At 39.8% G+C, this 24,912-nt stretch overlaps 1 protein-coding gene across 1 annotated transcript in view; it reads left to right on the forward strand.

Moving 5' to 3' along the window:
* Window positions 1-2,033: 2,033 nt before the first annotated feature.
* Window positions 2,034-24,912, forward strand: part of cpsf6 (cleavage and polyadenylation specific factor 6) — a 47,582-nt gene continuing 24,703 nt past the window's right edge. Inside the window, 4 exon segments of the mRNA XM_084330074.1 lie at window positions 2,034-2,142; window positions 4,619-4,828; window positions 17,117-17,220; window positions 22,858-23,003. Of these exon segments, the coding sequence (XP_084186200.1) occupies window positions 2,083-2,142; window positions 4,619-4,828; window positions 17,117-17,220; window positions 22,858-23,003 (520 nt within the window). The 5' untranslated portion in view covers window positions 2,034-2,082.

The raw sequence follows: 24,912 nt of genomic DNA on the forward strand, positions 1-24,912 counted from the left end.
TACAGACCTGGTGTATTATAAATAAAGCCTAGAGAGGTATTATTCTTGCCGTATAATTAAAGCCTGTCAGAGGTATTATACAGGGTGAAGACCCAGACATGGGCGATGAGTCAAACACATTGAAGTATATTATCCCTGATATTAACCCAGAGGTGGGTGTATAATATACGTGTTTATGAGGTATGGAGTTACAAACGGAACTATAGTGGGACTTCAGTCCATTTGGTCACTATTATTAAATCATTGTAACTGACCAGTAGAATTAACATTAAAGAATTAGATGGGAGTTCTGTGTGCATGTCCATTCATGAGCCGTTTAACAACTCTTTTGGTGTGGGTAACGTTAATACAATTAACCCCTTCATACCCAACTCTCCCCTTTTCATTGTAAGGTTTCTAGTGGTCATCAAGGGAGGGTACTGCTTGCGGGAGGGACAAATCTATTTAGGCATATCAGTCACTAGGTGTGGGAGGGCCCAAGGAGGTAATCAGGGAAGTGAGAGCGAGTTGGGGAGTACTGCTGACCGCCCCGGAGAGGCTAGGAGGACCAGAGTACCAAACCAGGTTGGTAAATCCCGGGCCCCATTCACTCCCACTACCGGGTCCCAGGTTGACGCTCCAGGCCCAAAGACGAGGGTGCAGTCAGACGGAGCTCTACTGTGTCCAGCTACCTTGTGACTGCCAGCAACCGTTCCCACGAAGCAGGGATAATCCACCCTGCTACATTTGGGTAGGGCGTTCCACATTGATGTGGCATAATTGCGAAACGTGTTTAGTCCCTTGTTTGAGCCGAATCTGGGTTTAACATGATTTGTTGAGCTTCCTCTGGTGTTGTGGTTGTGGTATTCACTGACCTTTGGGAAGTATTTTGACATGTACATGGGTACCTTAGTCGTATAATGTATCTTGTAGACCAGGCCCATTGCAAGTTGCTGTACTCTGTTGTCTACTCTAAGCGATCCTAGGTTGTCAAAGTGGGCAGGGGTGAGGTGGGTTCTGGGGGTAAGGTCAAGTAGAAGTCTGACCAGTTTGTTTTGTGATGTTTGTAATCTTGTTTTTAGCGCCTTTGAGGTGCTTTGGTACCATGAGGTGCAAGCATAGTCGTAGTACCCTTGAATGAGTGCTCCTGCCAGAGTCTTCAGGGTATTCTTGTTTACCAGAGAGGAGATCCGGTACAAGAATCTAGTTCGTTGGTTGACTTTTTGTATTACCTTGCTTGGATGCCATTTTGTCACAGGAAAGATTTGCCCTGTCAGGTAGAGGTTGGAAATTATATTTCTGAGCCTATATAACGTCGAATGTAATTAAAACAATGGTAACACATCCTGTCAGATAGGTAAAATCCACCATCCGCAATGTTAAAACAATGTGAATGGTAGAAAATATATCAGAATTGGCTAACAACAAAATAATAAAATAACGTTATTCAATATAAACTTGTATTTCATATTAAACGTTATCCTCAGGCCATCAGAATGCTAAATGACAATAACACTATGTAACTAACAACCATCAAATGCACTCACAGCACACACATCCACACACACACACACACACTCACTTTAAACAAACAACTCACTGCAGCACCCACTTTACACACTTTAGACACCTAAACACACTTTATATTTATTGGTAAAGAATTTGCACCACAACCCATACCTCATTACACCTTACTGTAAATTGTACCTCATCCCATTTCTGCACTGTACAGTATATAGTATTGTAACTCAGTTACTTTTCTACTCTGCATTATACATACATTGTATATATGTATATATTGAACACATTTTTATACTTACTATTCTTATTTTATACTTATCTATTTTTATCTAGTACAATCTCTGGAGCAAAACAGAAGGGAGCATTTTATATAAAAGTATTCTGTACTTCTGTATGACACAAATAATAAAAAGAAACTTGGAAGCTGAACTTGAAACAATTGAAGCTTTTATTTTGAAAAACAAATCCGACCGGAAGTCCCCTTCTTGTCCTCGCCGGCGGGACGCGGGTCTCTCTGTCTGCCTGCCGCTCACCGAGAGAGAAGAAGAAGGAGGAGAGAGAGAGAAGGAGGCCGAATGGAAAATGGCGGACGGCGTGGATCACATCGACATTTACGCCGATGTAGAGGAGGAATTCAACCAGGTATTTCACGCAGAATAATGACTAAACCTCCCGCTATGGTGCCGTTTTATTAATACATGAAATGTAAACACGTGCTCGGCCGAGCAAAGGGATAATAATAAGAACGCTCGCTCTCATCCAGTCTCCAGGCCCCGCGCGGCGGCACAGCCCTCTTCGGTTTTAAAAAAGCGGCTGTTGTAAAACCGCCTAACCAGATCTGTAAAGCTTGGAAATTCTGGCCTTCTATTTGTCTCCACGTTGTCGATTATAATATATATATAATGTTTTCATGTGATTTTATAATGTGCACGCCGGCGCTAAGTAGGTGGTTTGGCTATAAGCGAATTAAGCCACCGAGCCATTGTTGAGCCGCGGACTCGAGGCCTCGCGCCGCCGCAGCTGCAGAGCTCAGCGTGGCCTGGTCGGTGTCGGGCGCCAGCTAGCCGTTAGCTCCTGAGCTAGTAGTGACGTCACGTGTGTCAGATGTAGGGGTGCTACTTAATAAACACGTTGGACGAAACCCTAGGTTAGATGCACCTCCTCCAATGTACAGTTTCTACGTCAAATGTATATACACTCTTTTCTGGACACTTTTTGTATCACAAACCGTACTGGATTTGCAAATCTGGTATGTCATAAATGTATAGATGTAGGCGTAGCAGTACTGTCTATCTGTATGTCGTGTGTGTCATGTATGTAATATGATGAATTGAAAATGGGGGACCCTGATGTAAACAAGACGAAAGTCTTTCTCTGGTCTGCATCCCCTTAACAATTGTGTGTATTGAGCTGTACTGTACCCATTCTGCAATCTGTTAATACAATTATCAATCAATCAATCAAGGTAACTAGGAAATCGAAAACAACGTCTCTGTGGAAAAAGTGGCCTATTATTAAAGAGGGCTATCTATAAAAGCGCTAGGATACTGTGTCGTTTTGACCAAACTGTTGTTTTCCCTCTACGCCCCTTCCATAACGCAAGGTATTGCGAGATATTATTATGTTTTTTCATTAGTTCGAATTTCGTGTTATTTAATAGTACAACGCAAATTCTACAATTCTCGGATCACTTTAATGTCTAGGAATGTGTGAAGACCTAGCTAGTAGTAGTAGTACAGATCCGAGCCATTCGTATTGTCGAGATACAATAAACTCCATTAAACAGAGCGAATATACTTGTATCTGTCAACGATCTAGTAAATCAAGTCACTTTGCTTCTTTTCTGCCATGCACATAGCGCTTGGTATGAGATGTACCTGAACTGAAATGATTTAGACTAAAAATAGATAAGGTTTGAAATAGGGATTGCTATTTCTTTTTTTGAATTTTACCAGTGGGCAATGGCCACTAGATAAATTATTTGGTACACATCAGGTAACAGAGTGAGCAGAAGTTGGGGAGGAAAGAGGGGGGGAAGGAGAGAAAGAGGGAAGGGGTGGGGGTGACAAAAAGAGAAGAAGAAAACATAAAAGATAAAATAAAAGAAACAAAAATAAGATTCAATAATAAAAACAAGGACAAAATCAAATTTAAATTAAGATAAAAAAAAAAGGGGGACATCACATAGGGTCAGACATAAGACGGAACATAAAACAATAATACAATATATCAGACAGGCTAGCGGTTGTTCCTGGGGAGGATCCTTTACATTAGATCGTTATTACTTTTAGCAGAAGTCAGATCGTGTGTGTTTGACATATTCTGTCCATTTCGACCAGATCCGGTAGAACTTCTCCTGCTGAATTTGTATTGAAAATGACATCTTTTCCATTATGTAGATGTCATGAGTTACGTATATCCAATCTTCTACTGTAGGTGCCAGGCTCTGGTTTTAACCATCTTCTTGTGATAGCTTTCTTGCTTGCTATCAGAAGTATCTATCAATTTTTTGTCGTTGAAGTCCCATTTTTCAAAGGGAATATTTCCTAGGTATAGGGTGTCAAATTTGAAGGGGATGTCAATCTAAAAAATTGCTTCTAGGTTCTTGTGTATCTCTTGCCAGTATGGTACCAGGGTTTGGCATTCCCAGAATATATGTGAATGATTGGCTTCGTTTAGCCCACAGGATCGCCAGCATTTTTCCCCGGTCCCCTGATGTTTTTTTTGCCATGGGGTGATTGCTATTCTTTCACCTAGATAATTTAATTGAGCTGTAATGAACATAACACAAGGATTCAGTGTCCTCTGGTGACACCACAGGAAGAGATATTCAAACGAAATTAATGTGTGCATAACAGTTTAGAGCCTTGGGATATGGTTCAAGTTTGTTTATTAATTGTCATAGTAAAATACAGAATACTTTATCATGAAATTCTTTTTTCTGTACAAGCCCCTGGGAGTATAAAATAGAAAAATATGTGAGATTATATGCTAAATATATCGCCAATGTGCCTTTTTAATTGATTATTTTCTTTAAAGAGTTTAATATGCAGCTGTACCAAGCTTTCTCATTCAATAACTGACCACATTCTCTTCTCCTGCCCGTTTTGTCCAATAGGAATCCGATTACCCTGTCCACGACCAGATCGACCTGTATGATGATGTCATATCCCCATCAGCCAATAACGGTGACGCTCCAGAGGACCGAGACTACCTGGACTCGCTGCCTACCCCGGGTGGCACAGAGGGGGGCAAGAGTGCTCCTCCCAACGTGGTCTATACCTACACTGGCAAGAGGATCGCTTTGTACATTGGAAACCTGACATGGGTAAGTCACAAAGATGTCTGTTATGTTGCCACGACGTGGTCCTGTTTGGCTCAATGGGTTGAATGCTTGGTACTCTCACTGTCAGGGTTAGAGGTTCAATTCCCACAGGGATCACCGGAAGGTTAGAGAAGTGGGCCTGTGACGGAAGTGGATGAATAATACTCTCCCGTCCCTCAGTACCAACTGCTGTAATGCCCCTGAGCAAGGCATTACAACTAGGCATGCCCGATCACGTTTTTTGCCACCGATAGTCTATGAGCCATATCGGCCGACACCGATAGTTTTTGGTTTTGTTATACTGTAAAAAAAATGGGATTAAGGTTAATTAATATTTATTAAATAATTATTAGTAACCTATACATAATAAAAAAGACTGTGCCGTTTGAAATCGAATTGAGCTGAATTCAATGAATTTGAACCATTTATTAATTACATTGATTTTACACAGTTTTAGTTGAATAAAATTAGCCGAAGTGACGAGAGGACGCTCAGTTTTTACCAGCTGGCAGTATTATACTGTAGGTCTAACACAGGCATTCTAAAAGTCCGCACTCTGGTCCACATCCAGACCGAACCACAACTGTCTCTGGACTCTGAGCAAATGATACTTTTCATATCGCTGCTGGCGGGACAAAACCTCATAACTCTAAAAACCCAACTTTTCAGCAGATGAAAAAAAAACGAACACAGATTTGAGGGCGAATAGAGTTAGGAGATTTAGACAGATGATCGGTTTAATGCTTTCCCATTGTTTAAACTTTGTAAAACCCACACACGCATATGGAGGATGATCTACGGAGTTGATTTATATAAAAAAATAAATAAAAAAAAAAGGTGGAGTTATGAGGTTTTGTCCTGCCAGCAGTGATATGTATTATCTGCGAGACAGCGCCAACATGCAACGAGTCGAAATTCTCCACTATCCCGACTGCAAGCAGGAGCAGCGTCTGTCTGCATGTCGACTGCTCCACTGTCTGTGTGTGTCTGTCAACTCTGCTTTGGTCCAATCACATTCCCCCACCCACAGTCTGCGAATCAGAGGCAGAGTAGGGCGGGTCTTCACGTAGGGCTGGGCGATATGGCCTAAATATGATATCACGATATTTTCTGACCTTTCGGCGATACACGATACGCATCACGATGTTTTTCTTTTTTCCCCCAAACAATTCATTATGAGGCTTACCAAGACAGTATTTGAGTTTGCAAGCTAACATTAAAGACAAAATAAAATACCCATGCATTTAGCATTTTTATATTATATATTAGATTTAGATTATTGGATTATTAGATTATATATTGCATATATTTAGCAATGAGATATTATATGATTTAGATATGAAAGATGATGAATTGAAAATGGGGGACCCTGATGTAAACAAGACGAAAGTCTCTCTGGTCTGCATCCTCCAGTCCACTGTTGACTGTTGTTGTATTGAGCTGTACTGTATTGTACCCATGCTGCAATCTGTTAATAACGTTTTTCATTCAGTCGGCAAACAGAATCATTTTGATTGACAGTCGCGTCTGCCAATTACGTCACATCGCTTGCACCCGCCCTGCTGTTCTTAGCACCAATTGGCAAGCGCGTATTCATTTTTTACTTCCGCCATTGGAGAGCTCAATGACAACAACAATGGCAGCGGTAGCTCGCCGCGGCCGACGTTTAGCTTTTAGCTCCGCAGGAAGACTAAACGACTGGAGGCATAATGATTTTACTGCAGCAACGGATGTTATAATAAAAGCCTTTCCATACATCTGTCTGATTGAAAACGTTATTAACAGACCGCAGAATGGGCACAACCGAGTCAGCACGGGCTGAGATATGAACGACTAATGCTTGCTATATCTAGGTCGACCTCGGTCGTTGCTATGTAAATACGCTGATGTTATTGAGAGTGTAACTATATAACGTTAATGCCACAAAACGAATGCCTTTGTTATCATAAGTAGTCACTTTTGATGCAGTAGTGTGTGTGTGTGGCGGCGCTGTTCAAAAGTGTCAACGTGTGGACCAGATTGACGCGACACAAGCCTCTTGGTCAAAACATCACGATATCCACGATACGTTTAAAAAGCGTATCGTTAATGAACTGTACCCGATATTTATATAATATCGTCATATCGCCCAGCCCTATCTTCACGTTAGGGGTGGGCGATATGACTATATTAAATCCTCCGTGTGTCGCGGTGAAGATGATGTCACGCCGCCCCAGCTACACTGACGGAGGGGGGGGGGGGGGGGTACTGTCTTTATATCTATCTAATCTATGGGGGGTACTACCGAGCAGAGTAGGTACCGTGCAGACTGTGGAAAAGTGGCATAAGGGAGTACTTCATAATGTTTCATGCAATTAAAAAGTAAATATATATATGATGATGATGCACACGCACCTTTACAGTGTTTCGTTTTCCAGTAGCAGGGCTGTACAGTGCGATGATATGATCACAAATTGCCCCCTAATTTGGTCCGTGCGAGTTTAAAATAATATCTGGGGGCAAGCTTGCGAGTGGTGATTTCAACCCTTCATTCGCATTTCACTCCTAAATTAATCCATACAAATTGTAGTAAAACATTAGCCTACAACCAGGGCTGTACAGTGCAATATAATGTTGCGGTTGTAATTTCATTAGACAGACCAGCACGGACCTTTAATAACATGCAATTTAATTGACACGAGCAATGAGCTAACGGTAGCTTCTAACCAAGGTATCCATTAGGATTATGCTAAGCTAACTAGCAATCTCTGCTAACCCTGGAAAACGGTCAAAGCGGACTCCACAAGACTAGTTCCATTCATGAGGAAAGGGGGTGGGTTATATTGACAACGCTTGACAACAGAAGTTTAAACATAACTTCATATTTATTGGTTATTCACTTCTGTATATCATTCAATTTCGATCTCCGTGTGTCTCCATCTCCATCTCTTCCTGTTTACATTCGAGTGTGACGTCATCACCTACGGCAGCTTAGACGATCAAAACGCGAACCTAGAACAAAACCTGAAGGGGGGGGGGCTGGCTCTCTTGTTCGTTCTCGCCCCCCCCCCTCTCTCTCTCTCTCTCTCTCTCGCTCTCTCTCTACATTCAATGATTTAAAGTAGCCAAATGTTACACACAGTATAAATACTAACTGGATAGTTGATGATATAAACATTTAATTTCATTATCTGAAATATTCTAAAATCATTAAGTCTGTGTGATTATTATTTTCTCACAGTAGTGTGTGTGTATATATATAATATATATATATATATGTGTGTGTTTGGCTAAAGTGGATAGAAAACACAGTACTGTGTAAAAGGCAAGAGTTTTTATATAAATTGTCTTAGATGTAAATAATTTTTTTTATTAGTGTGTCAGTAGACTACTCTTAGTACATTTTCATTAAATTATTTTTTAAAGCATCTTCATGGTTTAATAATGCAAACATATGTTGCAGGGACTTATTATAATCATCATATTGGCGTGACTGTATGCATCAAAGGGTTAAATCAAGCATTTTTATGTGCTTTAGAGGAAATGTCAAAATATCGCGATATCATTTAGAGGCCATATCGCCCAGCCCTACTATAATGGTAAAATAGTTATTTAAATATTTGCCCCTAAAAATATTCTTTGCCCCTAAATTTCTCATTTAGGGGCAAGTGTGCCCCTAGTGAAAAAGCTTAGCGTACAGCCCTGAGTAGGATGTTATAACATTGCTGATAATAAAAATCATAAGTCTAAGCTATCAAGTCTCCCGTGATTTTATATTAAAAGTATAGGCGGACCATTCCTCGGTTACATGATTATTTTCTCCAGTAGTGTGTGTATTTTTGGCTAAAGTGGATAGAAAACAGTACTGTGCAAAAGTCTTAGGCACCCAAGAGTTTTTATATAAATTGTCTTAGATGGGGTGGCGCAGTGGGCAAGGCGCTCGCCACTAACGCAGGATATGCTGGGTTCGAGCCCAGCTCTTGGCGTTGCTACCAGCTTGGCTGGTCGTTCATACTAACACAATTGGCAGTGTTAGGGGTGGGAAAGCTGGTGGGTGGGGATTGGACGTTGTGGACAGCGACTCCTACAGGTCGGTTGGTGCGCCTGTACAGCAGAATCGGGAAGCATCGGGGGCAGCGTGAGCCTCCCACGCGTTACTCCTCGCCACTGAGAGATCGCGCTGTACAGGTGAAAAGATGCGACAGCTGCCTCCTCGTGTACCGGAGGGGACACGTGATGCAAGGCTTTGTCCTCACTGCAGCCGACCAGTGGGAGGCATAGTCTAGCAACGTTTGAGACAGGGGAGGGGATAATTGGCGAGGCGAAATTGGGATGGGAGAAAAATAAGGAGAAAGTGGATTTAAAAAAAAAAAGTCTTTTTCTGTATTACTGTGTCAGTAGACTACTCTTTTAGAAACGTTTAAGTAAATAATTTTTTAAAGCATCTGCATGGTTTAATGCAAACATATGTTGCAGGGACTATTTTAATTGTCATGTTGGCGTGACTGTATGCTTTTAAAGGGTTAAATCAAGCATTTTTAAGGGCTTTAGAGGACATTTCAAAATATCATGATGTACATTGTGTATCGTAACATAGCCAAAAAATATCGTGATATCATTTAGAGGCCATATCGCCCAGCCCTACTTCACGGCATGTTTGGTTGTCTCTCCGCAACCTGGGGCAGTGTAGCGCATATGTTTATTATATATATCTATTAGGGTTGTCTTAAATACTTCGAAGTTTAGTTCGATGGGCATGGGATGCGAATATGAAAAAAAAAATCAAAAAAATTATATACATGTATTATTTTGTGTGTGCAAAATCAACTCTGCCTCTCTTTGTTAATTACAACAAGCAATGCTGTTTGTTATTTAAGATGAGGTCAGACTTGGCACTGACAGATTTGTGTTCATTGTGCTGCTTTTATAAAGCCTCAAATTAGTGATGCACGATGTGAAAATTGTGGCCGATACCGATAACCGATATTAATATTGCTCTTCTGGCCGATACCGATATTTACCGATGTCGATATCTCTGTATAGAAAACACTTTTTATGATAATCAAATAAAGAGCTATTTTCCAAACCGCATTTTATTTTTTTATTTTTTACCTTTGTAACTTATTTTCAGAAATGACTGATATTTTGAACCTATTTAAGGCCAAAACATGTTAAAAAAAATATATATATATATAAAAATAAGATTTTTTAAATATCGGCCCTATATTGATATCGGACCAATACCGATGTGTAAAATATTATATCAGCAGCCGATATATCGTGCATCACTACCTCAAATGACGGCTTACAATATTTCATGAAAGAAGTGTTTCGTTTGTCTAAGATTTAAAAAGGTTTAAACTTTACAGCACTGACAAAGTTGAACAAAGTGATGTACAAGTCCCACAACATAAAAAAAATAAAAAAGTTAACCCATTCTCCGCCACCACTTTGATTCGTCCTAATCCATTCTCTGCCAGCTCCATTTGTCTATGGAGATGTTCATCTACTTTGCAGGGCTATAACTTTCTAAATTGTATTGCTAAATTGACATTACTATGGCCCATTCAACATCAAGTATCTATCGTTTAGGATGTAGCAACGTTCTACTTTTTCATTCATACTAAAATACGGTCTAAAGTATAAATATGTTTTTATCGTTTTCTGCAGCATTCTGCAGAACGTGAGTTATAGCCATAAATGCATATATTGATGATCAAATACAGTTTGATAGCGATCAACGCCAGATAAAAAATGTCAACTGTACATGATCCTAGACATTATGACTTATCATCTGATGTTGACCGGAGGGGGGGGAGGGGGTCGTTTATAATTCCGTGACCCACGTTAAATCATTTATGTAGTATGGGTGATATATAGATCAGAGCAGTTTGTATGTATAAAAATAATCAAACACGCTGAAACTCACCGCAGCTTCCTCGTAGTGTTGGGCGATGAGAGTGGAGCAAAAAGATTGTTATTATGGGATGTCGATCTAGGCGACCCAGTTCCAGGTTGTATAATACTAATATACGTCCAATCATGTTTGTTTATCGAGTTATGGCAACGGATCCATGTCCAGTGTGTCAAGATGGAGTCCCGCAAGCGATAGCGAGTGGCCGGACCGAATATGGATGAGCACCACTTCCGGCCACTCACTTCCGGTTTTGGCAACTCGCCGATCGGCCACCAGGTGGCGGTCTTGAACCGTTGGAGAGTTGAGCGGAGATCTACAGGACCAGCCAAGTCTCTGTGGGTGAAATATGATTGCCATGACAGAAATTTGAAATATTGATCTCGATGACGGCGTAATCCGTCATTGGCAGATTAAGCATGGCGAGGAATGACGGCTTAATCCGTCATTGGCGAAAAAAGGGTTAAAAGTAAAAGAAAAAAATCAAAATTTTTCTTTTTATTTATCTCGAAGCTTCGAATTAAAATCGAATCTCGGCCCCGAAGCTTCGAATTCCAAAAAAAATTGTATCCTGAAAGACAGTGGTATCCTGAGGTAACATTAAATACAGACGTTTGCTAGTCGAAAGGACTGGACACAGGGACAAGTTAAACATCAATCAATTAATTTAATACAACAGGTATCATATTATATACAGCAGGGTTAGAAATAAAAAAAAAATTCAAGGGCTTTTTTTGCCCCCCTTAATTGATTTTCGGGGGCATTTTTTTATTTTTTTATTTTCAGGGGCACTGAATTTTTATGATAAACGGTAGGGTGGGACGGTTCACAAAATGGAAGATTCGGTTCGTATCACGGTTTTGGGGTCACGGTTTTCGGTTTGGTTCGATATACGTAAATTTTTATTTAAAAAAAATTAACACTAAAAAATCTAAACATGCTTCTCATTTATTAAAAAATAAATAAAAGGTTTACAGTGTTTACAGCCTTAAATAATGTTTGGCACACAAAGACCAAACTGACTGAAAAATATAGGCTACATTTGTCAAAGTATTAACTTAGTGCAAACAAACCATATGCTCAGCCAGCACTAGACTTTCCTTTCTTTAATATAAACACAAAAAAACAATGTCAACCATGTTTAAATTCCCTGATGGAAAGATTCGTTTTGTGCTTGAAATTATTATGTATCTGTCTACATTTATTTAGACTAACATTATTTAAATATTGAGTGCAACTGTGGTGAATTACGTAATTCGGTGACTTGGAACTATCTATGGGTTGGTGCCGGGTCCCCACGGACATTTTAGCGTCACGGACCGCCAGCTCAGGCAATGTTATCAGCTCCGGAGGAGTTCATAACATCAACATGCAGTGGGACAGCGGCAATAGTCCCGGTTGGAGTTAGTAAAACACAGATGTATGTTAGCCTTCTTGGATGTTGAATAAACACCTATCATTGTCTTTAAACACCCCGCCTCTCAGACTCCCATTTCCTCCTCTGCTAGCTACGGTAACATTTCATTGACTGTACAGTATTAGCTTGCGGGCTGCGTCGGGCTACCATAGTTAAAACGTGCGTTGTGTTGTACAAACTGCTAACGCTATGGCAAGATGTGTGTAGGCCTATGTAATGTTAATGGCTATGTTTTTAAAGTCGTAATGAAGAGTGATTTATATTGTGCTTGCCATTTTTACACAAACTGACTAGCACCTGGCTGCAGTGCTGCTGCTGCCTGCAGCCAGCGCTCGCCTCTCCCGGCTCCGCCAAATGAATTTTTTTATTTGCGCGTCATCTGAACCGTACAATACACAGACACTCCATTACCGGATAAATATATATATATATAATTAGTAAACTGTCGGGGGCATTTTGTGCCCCCCTTAACTGATTTTCGAGGGCATTTTGTCCATTTTCAAGGGCAGTATGCCCCAAGCCCCGTTAATTTCGAACCCTGATATATACGACTTTGACACGCTCTGCTGCCGATTAAAATCCTCATCGATTGCTTGTAGATGCATTTTGCGCATGTGAGCTGCGGTGTCTCTCCTCTCCTTTGGAAAACTAGCGTGCACTCAAAAGCACAGATCCGACGGCACAAGTTGTTCCGCTAGTGATGACACTTCCGGTCGGGGGTTTCAAAATAAAAGAGCGACGTCTAAAACAGGAAAGACATTTATTTTGTACATTTGTGGCACACATTTATTTCTTGAGACCATTTTGTTTTATGGAAAACTTAATAATAAAAAAATGAAAACGAAAAAGATCAAAATAGTTTTCGTCTGGACATGGCCTTACTCTAATGCTTGCTCGCACACACACACTCGCTCTCGTTCCAACTCCGCTGGATCATCATTTTCACTTGCTGTGGTTGTACTGGGCAGCTCCCAGGTGTGGATGAATGTAACAGTGTGAAGCAGGGCTCAGTGAACCTATCCTGGATAAATAAAGGTTCAAAGGGTATAATATAATAATACAGAAAATGTATGGTGTCATTCATAGGGATGGGTACCGAATTCGGTACTTTTAAAGGTACCTACCGAAACACGTCGGTACTACCGAGTATCGATTCACGTGAGATCCACCGGTGCCAACTTTCGGTATAATGCGCAAAAAAAAGTCCTGACGTCATGTTTTGTTGACCGCAAAAACCGAACCTGCGTGTTAACACTTTGATTGCCAGCGTGGCGTGCACTATTTATCGTTGGATGCCACCACCCACTTCAATGATGGCGCTCTAAACGCATAATCGCTGTCTTAAATTATGGCTATGTGTCTAATCTGCCCGTCGTTTATCAATGACTTGTTTGCAGTCGACATTGTCGAGACGGATTGTTTTTTAATCGGTTCATTTAAGTTTTATAGCATTTTGAAAAGCCCTTATAGATTCCGTGATAATCGCCCTTTACTGGAATATTCTGGCATACACAAAAAACATTGTAATTTTTCTGCCTATTTATGAATCGTTTTCAAATAAACACTAGATTATCGATATGTGTTAGGGGTGGGACGATACATCGATCCAGATCGATATATCGATCTATTATCAATAATCAAATAGGATCGATGCAACGTAAAAAGATCGATTCATATTGCGATACTCTTATTTTGAAAATCCGGCGACGTCATATCCGCCCGTGCCCAGTAGTGTGAAACTCCGTGTAGACATTACAGCGCTACAGAGTCAGAGCGTCTATTTTGCGACCCGATATAAGTGTGCAGTCTTTTCCCCGCAACGTGTCAAATGCATCTAACATGCTTTGAATCGTCGCCATTCCTTTATGCGCACGTCGCGTGGGCAGACCTAAATTAACGTTATGTTGGCTGCTTAAGCTAAGCAGCTAACCGTGAGAGAGAAGAGGAGAGGGGGGGGGGAAGTCTACCTTTCTGTGGGGGACTGGGGGAGGGGCATTCTGTGTGTGTGTTACTGAGGATGGACAGATAATGTTGATATTTAAACTACATGAATACATAATAAATATTCATGATCATCATGCAACATAAAACAATTGTAGGAACAGTTTGGGAGAGGAAGGGGTTTTAGCTTGCGTGTTGTGAGTTCCAAAACATTTTACTTAAAGTTTAAAGCTCTATATATAAAAACGTGGCACTTTACAGTGAACAGGAGGTCTATTTGTATTAAAAACAATAGATTGTTTTTCATTTAAATGTCTGGAAGAGCTCAAAAATAAAAAGTCAATTGATATTTCCGTAGCCTTTTTTTAGTTGATCTAAATGTGACTGATTGTGTTAAATGGGCACATAATATCGCCTCATATCGATCGCAGGCACCTGAATCGTATCGTATCGTATCGTGGCAGACTTTGTGATATCGGCAAATATCGTATCGTTGTCCAAAGAATCGATATTGTATCGTGATAAAACTGGTGATTCCCACCCCTAATATGTGTACTTATGCACGCTAGAGAAGCGATTTGAAAAATATATTCTCATTTCCTGATCAGCGCGCACACACAGACACACACACATAGGGCACACGTTGATATATAGGTCAAAATAGATCCGATTACCCCAAGACTGGTAAAATAAATTGCTTACCTCAGATCAGATGTTATCCAAAAAGATTATTCCAATTCCTGATCGCCATTCCAAATATCGATCGCGTTTATTGATTCAGCGTTGGGTACTGGAAATACATAATCCACGCTGTTCTGTGGGTCGGCGATCAACTTGGGTCTCTTGAGATGCCCCCCCAGAGAGAGTCTGCAACACTAGCGTGAGGCTCAATTGATAAAATATGAATTCAAATCGCCAATAAAAAAAAACGACAAACAAACGCTATATGGGGCGGCTAGGTGGTGCAGTGGGCAAGGCGCTCACCACCAATGCAGGAGACGCTGGGTTCGAGCCCAGCTCTCCGCATTGCTATCAGCTTGGCTGGTCGTTCATACTAATACAATTGGCAGTATTAGGGGGTGGGAAGCTGATGGGTGGGGATCGGACGTTGTGGACAGCGACTCCTACAGGTCGGTTGGTGCGCCTGCGCAGCAGAATCAGGAAGCGACGGGCGGCGTGCCCTCCAAACTAGGGATGTCCGATATTATCGGCCGACCGATATTACCGGCCGATATCGGCAGTAAAATGTGATATCGGAAAATATCGTTATCGGTTTAAAAAAAAAAACAATAACAATATTTGTTATATATATATCCAGTGAAATTATTAGTTACCTGAAATTATTCAGTTTTTTGGGGGGGGGGGGGGGGGGGGGGGGGGGAAACCTGCATATATCGGTATCGGTTGATATCGGTATCGGAAATTAAGAGTTGGACAATATCGGAATATCGGTATCGGTAAAAAAGCCAATATCGAGCATCCCTACTCCAAACGCAGACCCCCGACGCTGAGAGATTGCGCTGTGCAGGTGAAAAGATGCGACTGCTGCTTCCTCGAGTCCACATTGCAGCCGGCTTGTGGGAGGCATGGCCTAACAATGTTCGAGACAGGGGAGGGTAGAATTGGACTATACGAAATTGGGATGGGAGAGAAAATGGGAGAAAAAAGTAGATAAAAAAAAAACGCTATATGTCGTTGGTGGCACTCAACTGGCGGCATGAACTAACGACAAATCGCGTCCCTGGCACTCAAAGTGTTAAGGCACAATACATGTTTTCAAACTCTCTTTGGGTGTTTGCAATTCATGGCGACTGGGGAGTATATGTCTCTGATATCTATCTTGGTAGTGGGCAGGTTGTTAGAAAGTGTAGCTCAGTTTCCACATCTGCTCTGTCTGACATGGCTAGCCACGGAGCACCTTTAGAGGAGAGGAGATTGAATCCGGGACACAATGGGACACTGGCTCTGTTCATGGTCACGAATGGATTCCAGCTTCATTTATTTACTACAGATGACAAACGTGTTGTTTCTGTTTTTCTTTTTTACATACTTGCGCCACACGGAACAACTGATCACTACAGCCCAGCATCATATTACTGTAGCCAGTCTCTTGAAACACCACTATCTCCAAACTTCCACTCCGCTCGAAACGTTCTTTTGCTATGTGCTCGCGCTGCCGCGTGGGTTTTATTTTTTATCATAGTCTTACTCCTTCCATAGTTTCACATGTTTGTAACCCATTTGACGTTCTTAAGCTGACGTTAGCTAAGCTAACCGTCGGACATACCGTTAGCTCCTAGGGCTACAGTGCAAGCCGGCACAACTCAGGACAGAAGAGTAGAGGATGTGACGTCGGTAAACAAGCCACACACACCGCAGAGCGGGTCTTCTCCAAGCGGGGGTGGAGCGAAAATAACTGCTAGAATACTCAATCAGCAGCAGCGTAGTTCATTGCTGCTAGATTGTTTGTTTGTTTAATCAGTTGTAAAATACTTTACATCAGTAAGATGTAAATTATAATAAAGTAATAATAATACATTATTTATTTATTAAATATTAAGTTTGGATTTTTTTTCTTTCTTTTTTACAACTGAGGTAGGTAGATACAATTTTGAGACTAAAGTACAGAAAAAAGGTACCGTTGGGTACCGGTATTGATGTACCGGTTCAAATGTGAAAGGTACCCATCCCTAGTCATTCATTTGTGTCCCAGTACTAGAAAAGTGATATAATACAGAAATGCGGTAATTCACAAGAACTTAATGTCACACAAAAAAAAGTATAATTTGAAGGAGCAATGCAAGGGACACGCCATGCTAGTATGAAAATATACATAGGCAGATAAATTGTTACTTTGTGAAATTGTGCAAAAAAATATTTAGGCTATATTGGAAGAAACAATGAGCCTTTGCGTTGATGGTGATGAGCACGATGACAGTAATTCCGGTACTGATCATGATGATGATGGCAACATTAGCGTGTCACTGTGATAATGACTGACGATGAAGAAGATGATAAATTGAACATCTATGTATTGCAGTGGACAACGGATGAAGACCTGACGGATGCCATCCGATCGATAGGCATCAGTGATGTTCTGGAGATCAAGTTCTTTGAGAACAGAGCCAATGGACAGTCTAAAGGGTGAGCTCAGTGTGTGTGTGTGTGTGTGTGTGGAGATTACAACCTGTATATCAGAGGCGCTTGAGCAAAATCGGGCCAATCTCAATGAATGGACGGGTGCCTTTTTTTAATAGCTATTAGTTGTACATTGATACTGATCCCAGTATTGGGTGGGGCTGGGTGATATCAAAGAAATCATGACATATGTCATATAATTTCTTCCGTTATCGATGTCACGATTTCTAGGTTTGCAAAATCCCAAATTAAATAATCCAATTGCTGTTCATAGCATTGATCTGCATGATACTGTGAAGTGTACATGGATGATAAAAAATCATGATAAAAAAATATTCATGACATTTATTTTTAATATATTTTTTCTTTTTACCGGTATATCAAAACGTGGCACTTTACAGTGAACAGGAGGTCTATTTGTATTAAAAACAATAGATTGTTTTTCCTTAAAGTCTGGAAGAGGTCAAAATCAAATGATATTTCCGTTGCCTTTTTGAGTTGATCTAAATGTTACTGATTGTGTTAAATGGGCTTATGATATCGTCTCATATCGATTGCAGGCACCTGCATCGTATCGTGGCAGATATCGGCAAATATTGTATCGTTGTCCAAAGAATCAATATCGTATCGTATCGTGATGAAACTGGTGATTCCCACCCCTAGTAGAGTCCATACACCCAACACCAAATCCCATAATTCCTTACATGTAACGTGTCTGGCTGTGTGACGTCAACTTGTCAGCATGAAAATGACAGCCAAACATGGCACTGCAACTAAATAACACAAATACAATAGGCACATTTGTGACTGTTACAAATATAACATGCTTTATACTTGTGCTACACGTTTTTGGCCTGTGCAATGTGCAAAAAAAGTTAACGTACACCCTAGGGCTGGGCGATTAATCGATTTTATCGATTAATTCGAATGAATGATTTCGGACGATTTTGAAAAATGTAAATAAAAAAATTCAAGGGTCACATTTATTTTACAAAAAGTGCCGTTTGGTGAAAGTTAGATTTGCACTCTATTAATCCCAATAGGGACATTCATCTTTGTTTGATCAAGAGTAACCTTTTATATATATATATATATATATATATATATATATATATATATATATATATATATATATATATATATATAATCTTTTTTTTTTTAAGTGTAGCTTGGTGAAAGTTAGGTTTGCACTTCAATCCCAATAGGGAAATTCATCTTGGATTTATATATTTTTTTGTGTGAAATAAAAACAAAGGTTATTTGAATGATTTCTAGTTTTCAAGAGAAAAAAATCGATTAAAATCGTAAATCGGATTAAAAAATAAATAAATCTGAGATTTTATTTTTAGGCCATATCGCCCAGCCCTGATTTAAGGTTACGACTGACTGTTCTACCATGCATATTTGAAGTGAAAAGGGTTATTGATTTGGGGACAATGGGGATTCTGGCTAGCAAGCCAGCCTTTTTGTCAAACATACTCTTAGAACATGTCATCATATTCATTGTTTGTTAGCCATAGGCAAAGTTATTGACAGGCTTGCTGGCATAAAGCTTTCTGGGTCATTGTCAAATGGCACACGAGAAGTTTTCCTTCAGGGGATTCTGCCAGAAAGCTAAACGAGCACATCGATTTTTACTGCAGTATGTAGAAAAACTCCCCCCAGCCAATCGGAATTGAGTACTCAACCAGGCCATGGTATAACGAAACAATATATGAGTATTTACTCTTATTATTATTATTATTATTATTATTATTATTATTATTATTATTATTATTATTATTATTATTATTATTATTATTATTATTATTATTATTATTATTATTATTATTATTATTATTATTATTATTATTATTATTATTATAATATTTATATTATTATATATATAATTATTTATGACTGAATGTAACTGAACTTGTGAAGCTAGTCAAGCTACCTCTGTGTTACTGCACTACCTTTGTTATTGCACTATTCTGCACATCATTTATTTGAGTTTACGTGGTTATTTTGTGGTGCACCACTGATAAGCTTTATTTTGTTTTGAATTTTGATCAAATGCTGCAATAAGTGAAAAAAATAAGCTATATATATATCCATGTTGGATATAATGGATATACTGTTAAAAAAGCCATATCCATGTTGGATATAATGGATAGTTGGATACTGTTAAATAAAAAACAACGGTAACTCATTCAGCGCCGGGGATTAGCCAGGTCCCGTTGTAGCTATGCCACGCTTTAACCTCTTCCACCCGGAGCCTATTTTCTGAAAATCTGCCTAAATTACATACCTTAGTAACTGGAATATTGCTCCACTTCTACAGGGCCATTTGCATATTCTTGTATCTAGGGACATCTATGGACCTCAGTGAATGTCTTCCCAGTGTCAGAAATATTGTGTCTATTACTAGGCTTGCTTAAATTGTGATGAAACGAAGGAGAATATGAATTATGGTTTTTCTTTGCATCTTTGACAGTGAATAACACCATGACCATGGCCCATGACTAATAATGACCAAACATTAAAAACTGCCACTGATCTCGTTCAGTACCTTCTTGAGATCATGTGTACAAAAAAATCTAAGGAAATGAATAAAGGGAAGATGATTAAACAGAAGGTTCTGTAGATACAGTACTGAATTCTCCCATCCGGACCAATGCAATTTGAAATATTATTATAGTAAGCAGGCTTATAAATTACCTTATTATAGCCAATTTATTCGCACATATATATATATACATACATATGGGGTGCACGATATAGATTTTTTGATAACGATAACTTTCTGCTCAAGGCTGATACCGATAAACGATTTTTTTTTTTTTTTTTTTTAATAATGTATATTCCTGTAGTTTTGACCTAACCAGATTTATCATGACATGAGTGTTACTACTATGAACAAAACAAAGCCAAGACAACAGTTTTGACTGATAAAGTGACCATATTTATTTTTCCAAATAAATATAATTTGAATCAGAAAATTCACAATCCGTCTACAACTTATAATACATCCAACCTAACAAGTCACCTGCAACATCACCACCGCTACAATGGTGTGTTACGATGACGCGCGAGCAGCTAAACCTGCTGTGAATCCAAAGCCAGCTACAAAGGAACCCGCAGCGCTTGTACCTATTGACGAGGCGTTTGCTAAATTAAAGAAGTTTGACAGAAATGACCCAAGGGCTCAAGCCGCTAGCTTTTAAGCAGTGCTTGGTGGTGCAAATTAACCTGGCTACTACGGAGCAATAAGCTTTAGCTGCTCGCGCGTCGTCGTAGGCTTTTAACACACCATCGTAGCGGTGGTGATGTTGCAGGTGACTTGTTAGGTTGGATGTATTATAAGTTGTTGCCCTTTTCCCTCCTCGTGGAACTTCTGCATTGCATTTGTTACAAATAGCAAGCAAATTTTTTCATCTGAAACTATTCCCACACTACTGACGCCATCTTTGTTGACATCCGCGCTGCTTCTGAAACTTACGTGGCTACGTCACAGCCAAGAAAGGGAGCGCTGGATTTGTGTAAAACGCCCTCTTCCTAAACCACACGCTATCAGTCGTACCACTGTACTGGCGAAACGGGAGGAGCCTACAGTAAAAACAAACGCCCTTCATCCCAATTCACCCACACGCATTTCTTTTTTACCAAAAAATATATTATATTATCGTTATCGGAGCTATCAATAACGTTATCGGGTTTATCGGGATGACGTCATAATTGCTGATATCGGCCCGATAATTATCGTGCACCCCTAATATACATATATTATCTTTCAAATGCCCAAGTTCAATTTGGATTTAGTATCACCAGGTGTTCATAAGAACAGATAATGAAATCTACTGTAATCTACTGTACTTTTTTATTTTCACCACAGTACAACCGTTTTGAAACTAATTTCAGATCCAATTGTTGCTGCATGCTAACAATATGGAAGAGAAACTAACTGCGTTTCAATATTTGTCAAAAACGTTACCTTTTGTGGTAGAATTATCCCGAATAATAAGAGTTATTGAAATAATTCATACAGAACTCTGAACCTTGAACCCCATAGAACCTTACAGGAAGTGTAGTTTAGAAAAATTCCAACGCAGATCCATAGCTCTGGATGTCCGCTACAAAATGGCCGCAAAAAAAGGAGGAAAATCTATCTAATACACACTTTAACCTATCCCTAAACTAACGTATTGATGATAATATACATTCTAAATGCTGTTGTGACATGGTTATGATGTTTATACTTGAATACGTTTGAAATAAAAATCGCTACTTTTATCCAAGTCTGGAAATATTGATTTATGACCAGATGTCATTTGCGGTCCGCCGACGGACCGCACGGACGGAAGAGGTTAAAGATAGGAGCGCGTCACCTTGTTTGTAGAGCTATATCTATATACTATATTATAGCTATGGAGACAATAAATACTATAGTCATTTGACACTGACTTTCTTCCGCCCAAGATGCAAAAAATAGATAATTTCTTCATGCATATGTTCACGTGTTATCCCGTGGTAAATATAAGTATAATTTCAGAGTGATCCGGGATCATTCCTGGGAAGCGAGTAATAGGCGCAATGTGAATTCTACTATAAGCGTTGGCGTTTCTTTCTTGGACATGCTACTATTTCCAAACCAAACCACCTGGCAGGATCTGTCCGGTACTGCACCCTCTGCGTCCCAGTATGCCTTTTAACGGCAACATACAGGTCGGTGACATTGAATAGAATATTAAAATCGAAAGGAAAAACGATCAAATAACTAGTATACTTGTTGGCGTTCAAAGGATGGCGCCCAATAACGAGTATAATCGTTGGCGGGAATGAGTTAAAGGTCAACTTGATTGCATTTTTTTCTTTTCTTCTTTCTTAATACATTGCCGAAAGATCGGATCGGGGAAAATCGGTATCGGCAGATACTCAAAATCACATGATCGGATAGGGAGCAAAAAAATTCGATCGGGACATCCCTAATTTTAAGCGTTATTAGCAAAATATGAGTATTAAGAATCTCTGCGCATTGCACTGGAAAACGGACGATTTAGACATGAGAAGAAATCGTTGTAGTCCTAAGAAAGAGGAGACCCAGGGCTTTCGTTAGACTGCAAAATTTCATAAAACTACACTACCCAGCTCACACCAGCCAACTATTTTTCTTTTACAAATATTGATGTGTTTTAGTCTTGTTTATATCTTTATATATTGAACAAACCTCAACGTTATTGCCATAAAATACAACGTATATTGTTTCTTTACCCTTCTGTCAACGTCTAGAGAGAAAAAAATCTGGTAAAGAAATTCAGTACTGTTATCTACCGGTAATAATCTAAACGAATAATCATTTATAGTCTCCTTTGGTTCATTACAATTTACTCAAGCATAGTAGCAGACAATGGGAATACATTCCCTGAGGTCCATAGATGTCCCTAGATACTTAAGAACATGCAAATGGTCCTTGTAGAAGTGGAGCAATCTTCCATTTACTTGGGTATGTACTTTTAGGCATATTTTCTGAAAATATGGCTAGGGCTTAAGAAGTTAAATAGCCTACTTCAGCATTAACAATAAATGCCCCCTTTGGGAACACGAGGCACGTTACATTGGAGTGATTACATTATGGGTGTCTCATATCCACCCGTGTGTTTCCAGGTTTGCCCTGGTGTGTGTGGGCTCGGAGTCGTCGTCCAGGAAGCTGATGGAGCTGCTGTCAAAGAGAGAGCTTCACGGGCAGAACCCCATCGTCACGCCCTGCAACAAACAGTCACTCAGTCAGTTCGAGATGCAGTCGAGAAAAAGTAGGTCTCACGGTATCATGAACACACACACAAATGCACATACTTTCACAATCGGTTTCACACACGCACACACACACAATTCCCAATGGTGCAAATCAATGCACCCTGATGGAATGTTCCATATATATTTCCAGGCAACACAATCGCATACAGTTAAAGCTTGTCATCAAAGTTGTTGCTAGTAGCTGACATTTGCATGACATTTATAAAAAATAATTTAGTTTCAGGAAGTATTGTTATGGCGGCTGGGTGGCGCGGCGGTCTAAGTGCTCGTCACCAAACGCAGGGGACACCGGTATCGAATCCGGCTGTCGGCGTTGCCTCCGGCTTGGCCGGCCGTCATACTGGCTCAATTGGCAGTGTCAGCGGGAGGGAAGCCAGTGGGTGGTATTCTGGTCGTTGTAAACAGCGACTCCTACAGGTCGGTCAGGACGCCTGCACAGCAAAGAAGGGATATGTTGATGGTACTGTGACCTCCCATGTGTTACACTTCACCAATGAGAGTCCGTGCTGGCAGGTGAAAAGAGGTTGCTGGCTGTCTCCTATGTGACGGAGGAAACATCTGATAGACTTCAGGACTCCCTAGACCGACCAGTGGGGGGCACATGCGAGCAACGACCAGGAAGGGGAGGGGGGAAATTGGCATAACGACCAAATTGGTATGGGAGAAAAATCTGAGAAAAAATAGGAGAAAAAGTGGATATATAAAAAAGGGTATTGAGTTGAGTCCTCCTCATTGCTGCAGCTTTTTCAGATGCACAACTTGGAAAATGACATACCATTTTTGTTTGTGTTTTGAGTTTGATGTCCTTATTATAATGTAAATAATCAAATGTAACAGTGCTATAGATAATCATTAAAAAAAGTGGGATAAAAGTATTGCTTTCCCCGCTAAAGTATTATCGATTTAATCATTTAAAAAAAGTGTTGGTCCAAAATTAATGTTGTTGTTTACATGTTGCAGGCATGTATCCTCTCCCCACATGGAATGCACCTGATTGGATAATGCTGGTGCTCTAGTGCGACATCTAGTGGCTGAATGTTATCTATAGCACCTTTTTAATTAATAAATGTTTTGATAATGAAGTGATGTCACAGAAATAAAGTCAAATTAAAGGTTGACCTTGTAATGCCATCAAACGACCAACTCTAGGCAAAAGAGCCTCGCTTTGTTTGTATACTTTTTTTGTTTTGGTCTGATGGAGGAGGGTCGGAGTTCAGTAACTTGGGGGGGAAAGGCGCAGCTTATAGTCCGAAAATTACGGTACTAACACTGTTGTGAAGACGTGCTAGTGAGTATGGTCTCAACGCTGTTGACGTGTGCAAAAACCAGACCATTTCTAAATGTAACCTATTCAATACATTCATAGCAGAGCATTCATAGCAGTCTATTTCATATTAATTGTTAAAGATCTATCTACCCATATTTGCTCCATCACGCCTGGCACATTTCCAAATACCGCCTTCGCCCCGTAGTGAAGTCGTGTCTGTCCACCTCCATTTGCACTTGTATTCATTTCACGTTGTATTTGAACGGACAGTTATTTTTTTTGCCTACTTGATATGAGCAATAAGCAAAACTCTACAATCAATATTGATTGTTGATTGTGCTTTTAAAGCCAATATTATTGGCCAATAACGATTTTCTGCTGATGTAGTAAGTAATCCATTGTTTTTTTCCCTTCCATGTTCAATACATTTGATTTATTTTCCTTATTTGAATAATAAAAGTTTAAAGGTGCTATAGAAAACGTTTTTTTAAAGAGTACCGGTAATAATATATATATAAAAAAACTTTATATTTAGGAAGGTACAGAATAATAGTGTTGATTTCCCCCCCAAACAAATGTTGTTGTTTACGTATTGCGTGCATGTACCCCCCAATTTTCACATCGGTGCATCACTAAAT

Source organism: Notolepis coatsorum (genome assembly GCF_963971535.1).
Source record: "Notolepis coatsorum genome assembly, chromosome: 15".
Taxonomy (NCBI): Eukaryota; Metazoa; Chordata; class Actinopteri; order Aulopiformes; family Paralepididae; genus Notolepis; species Notolepis coatsorum.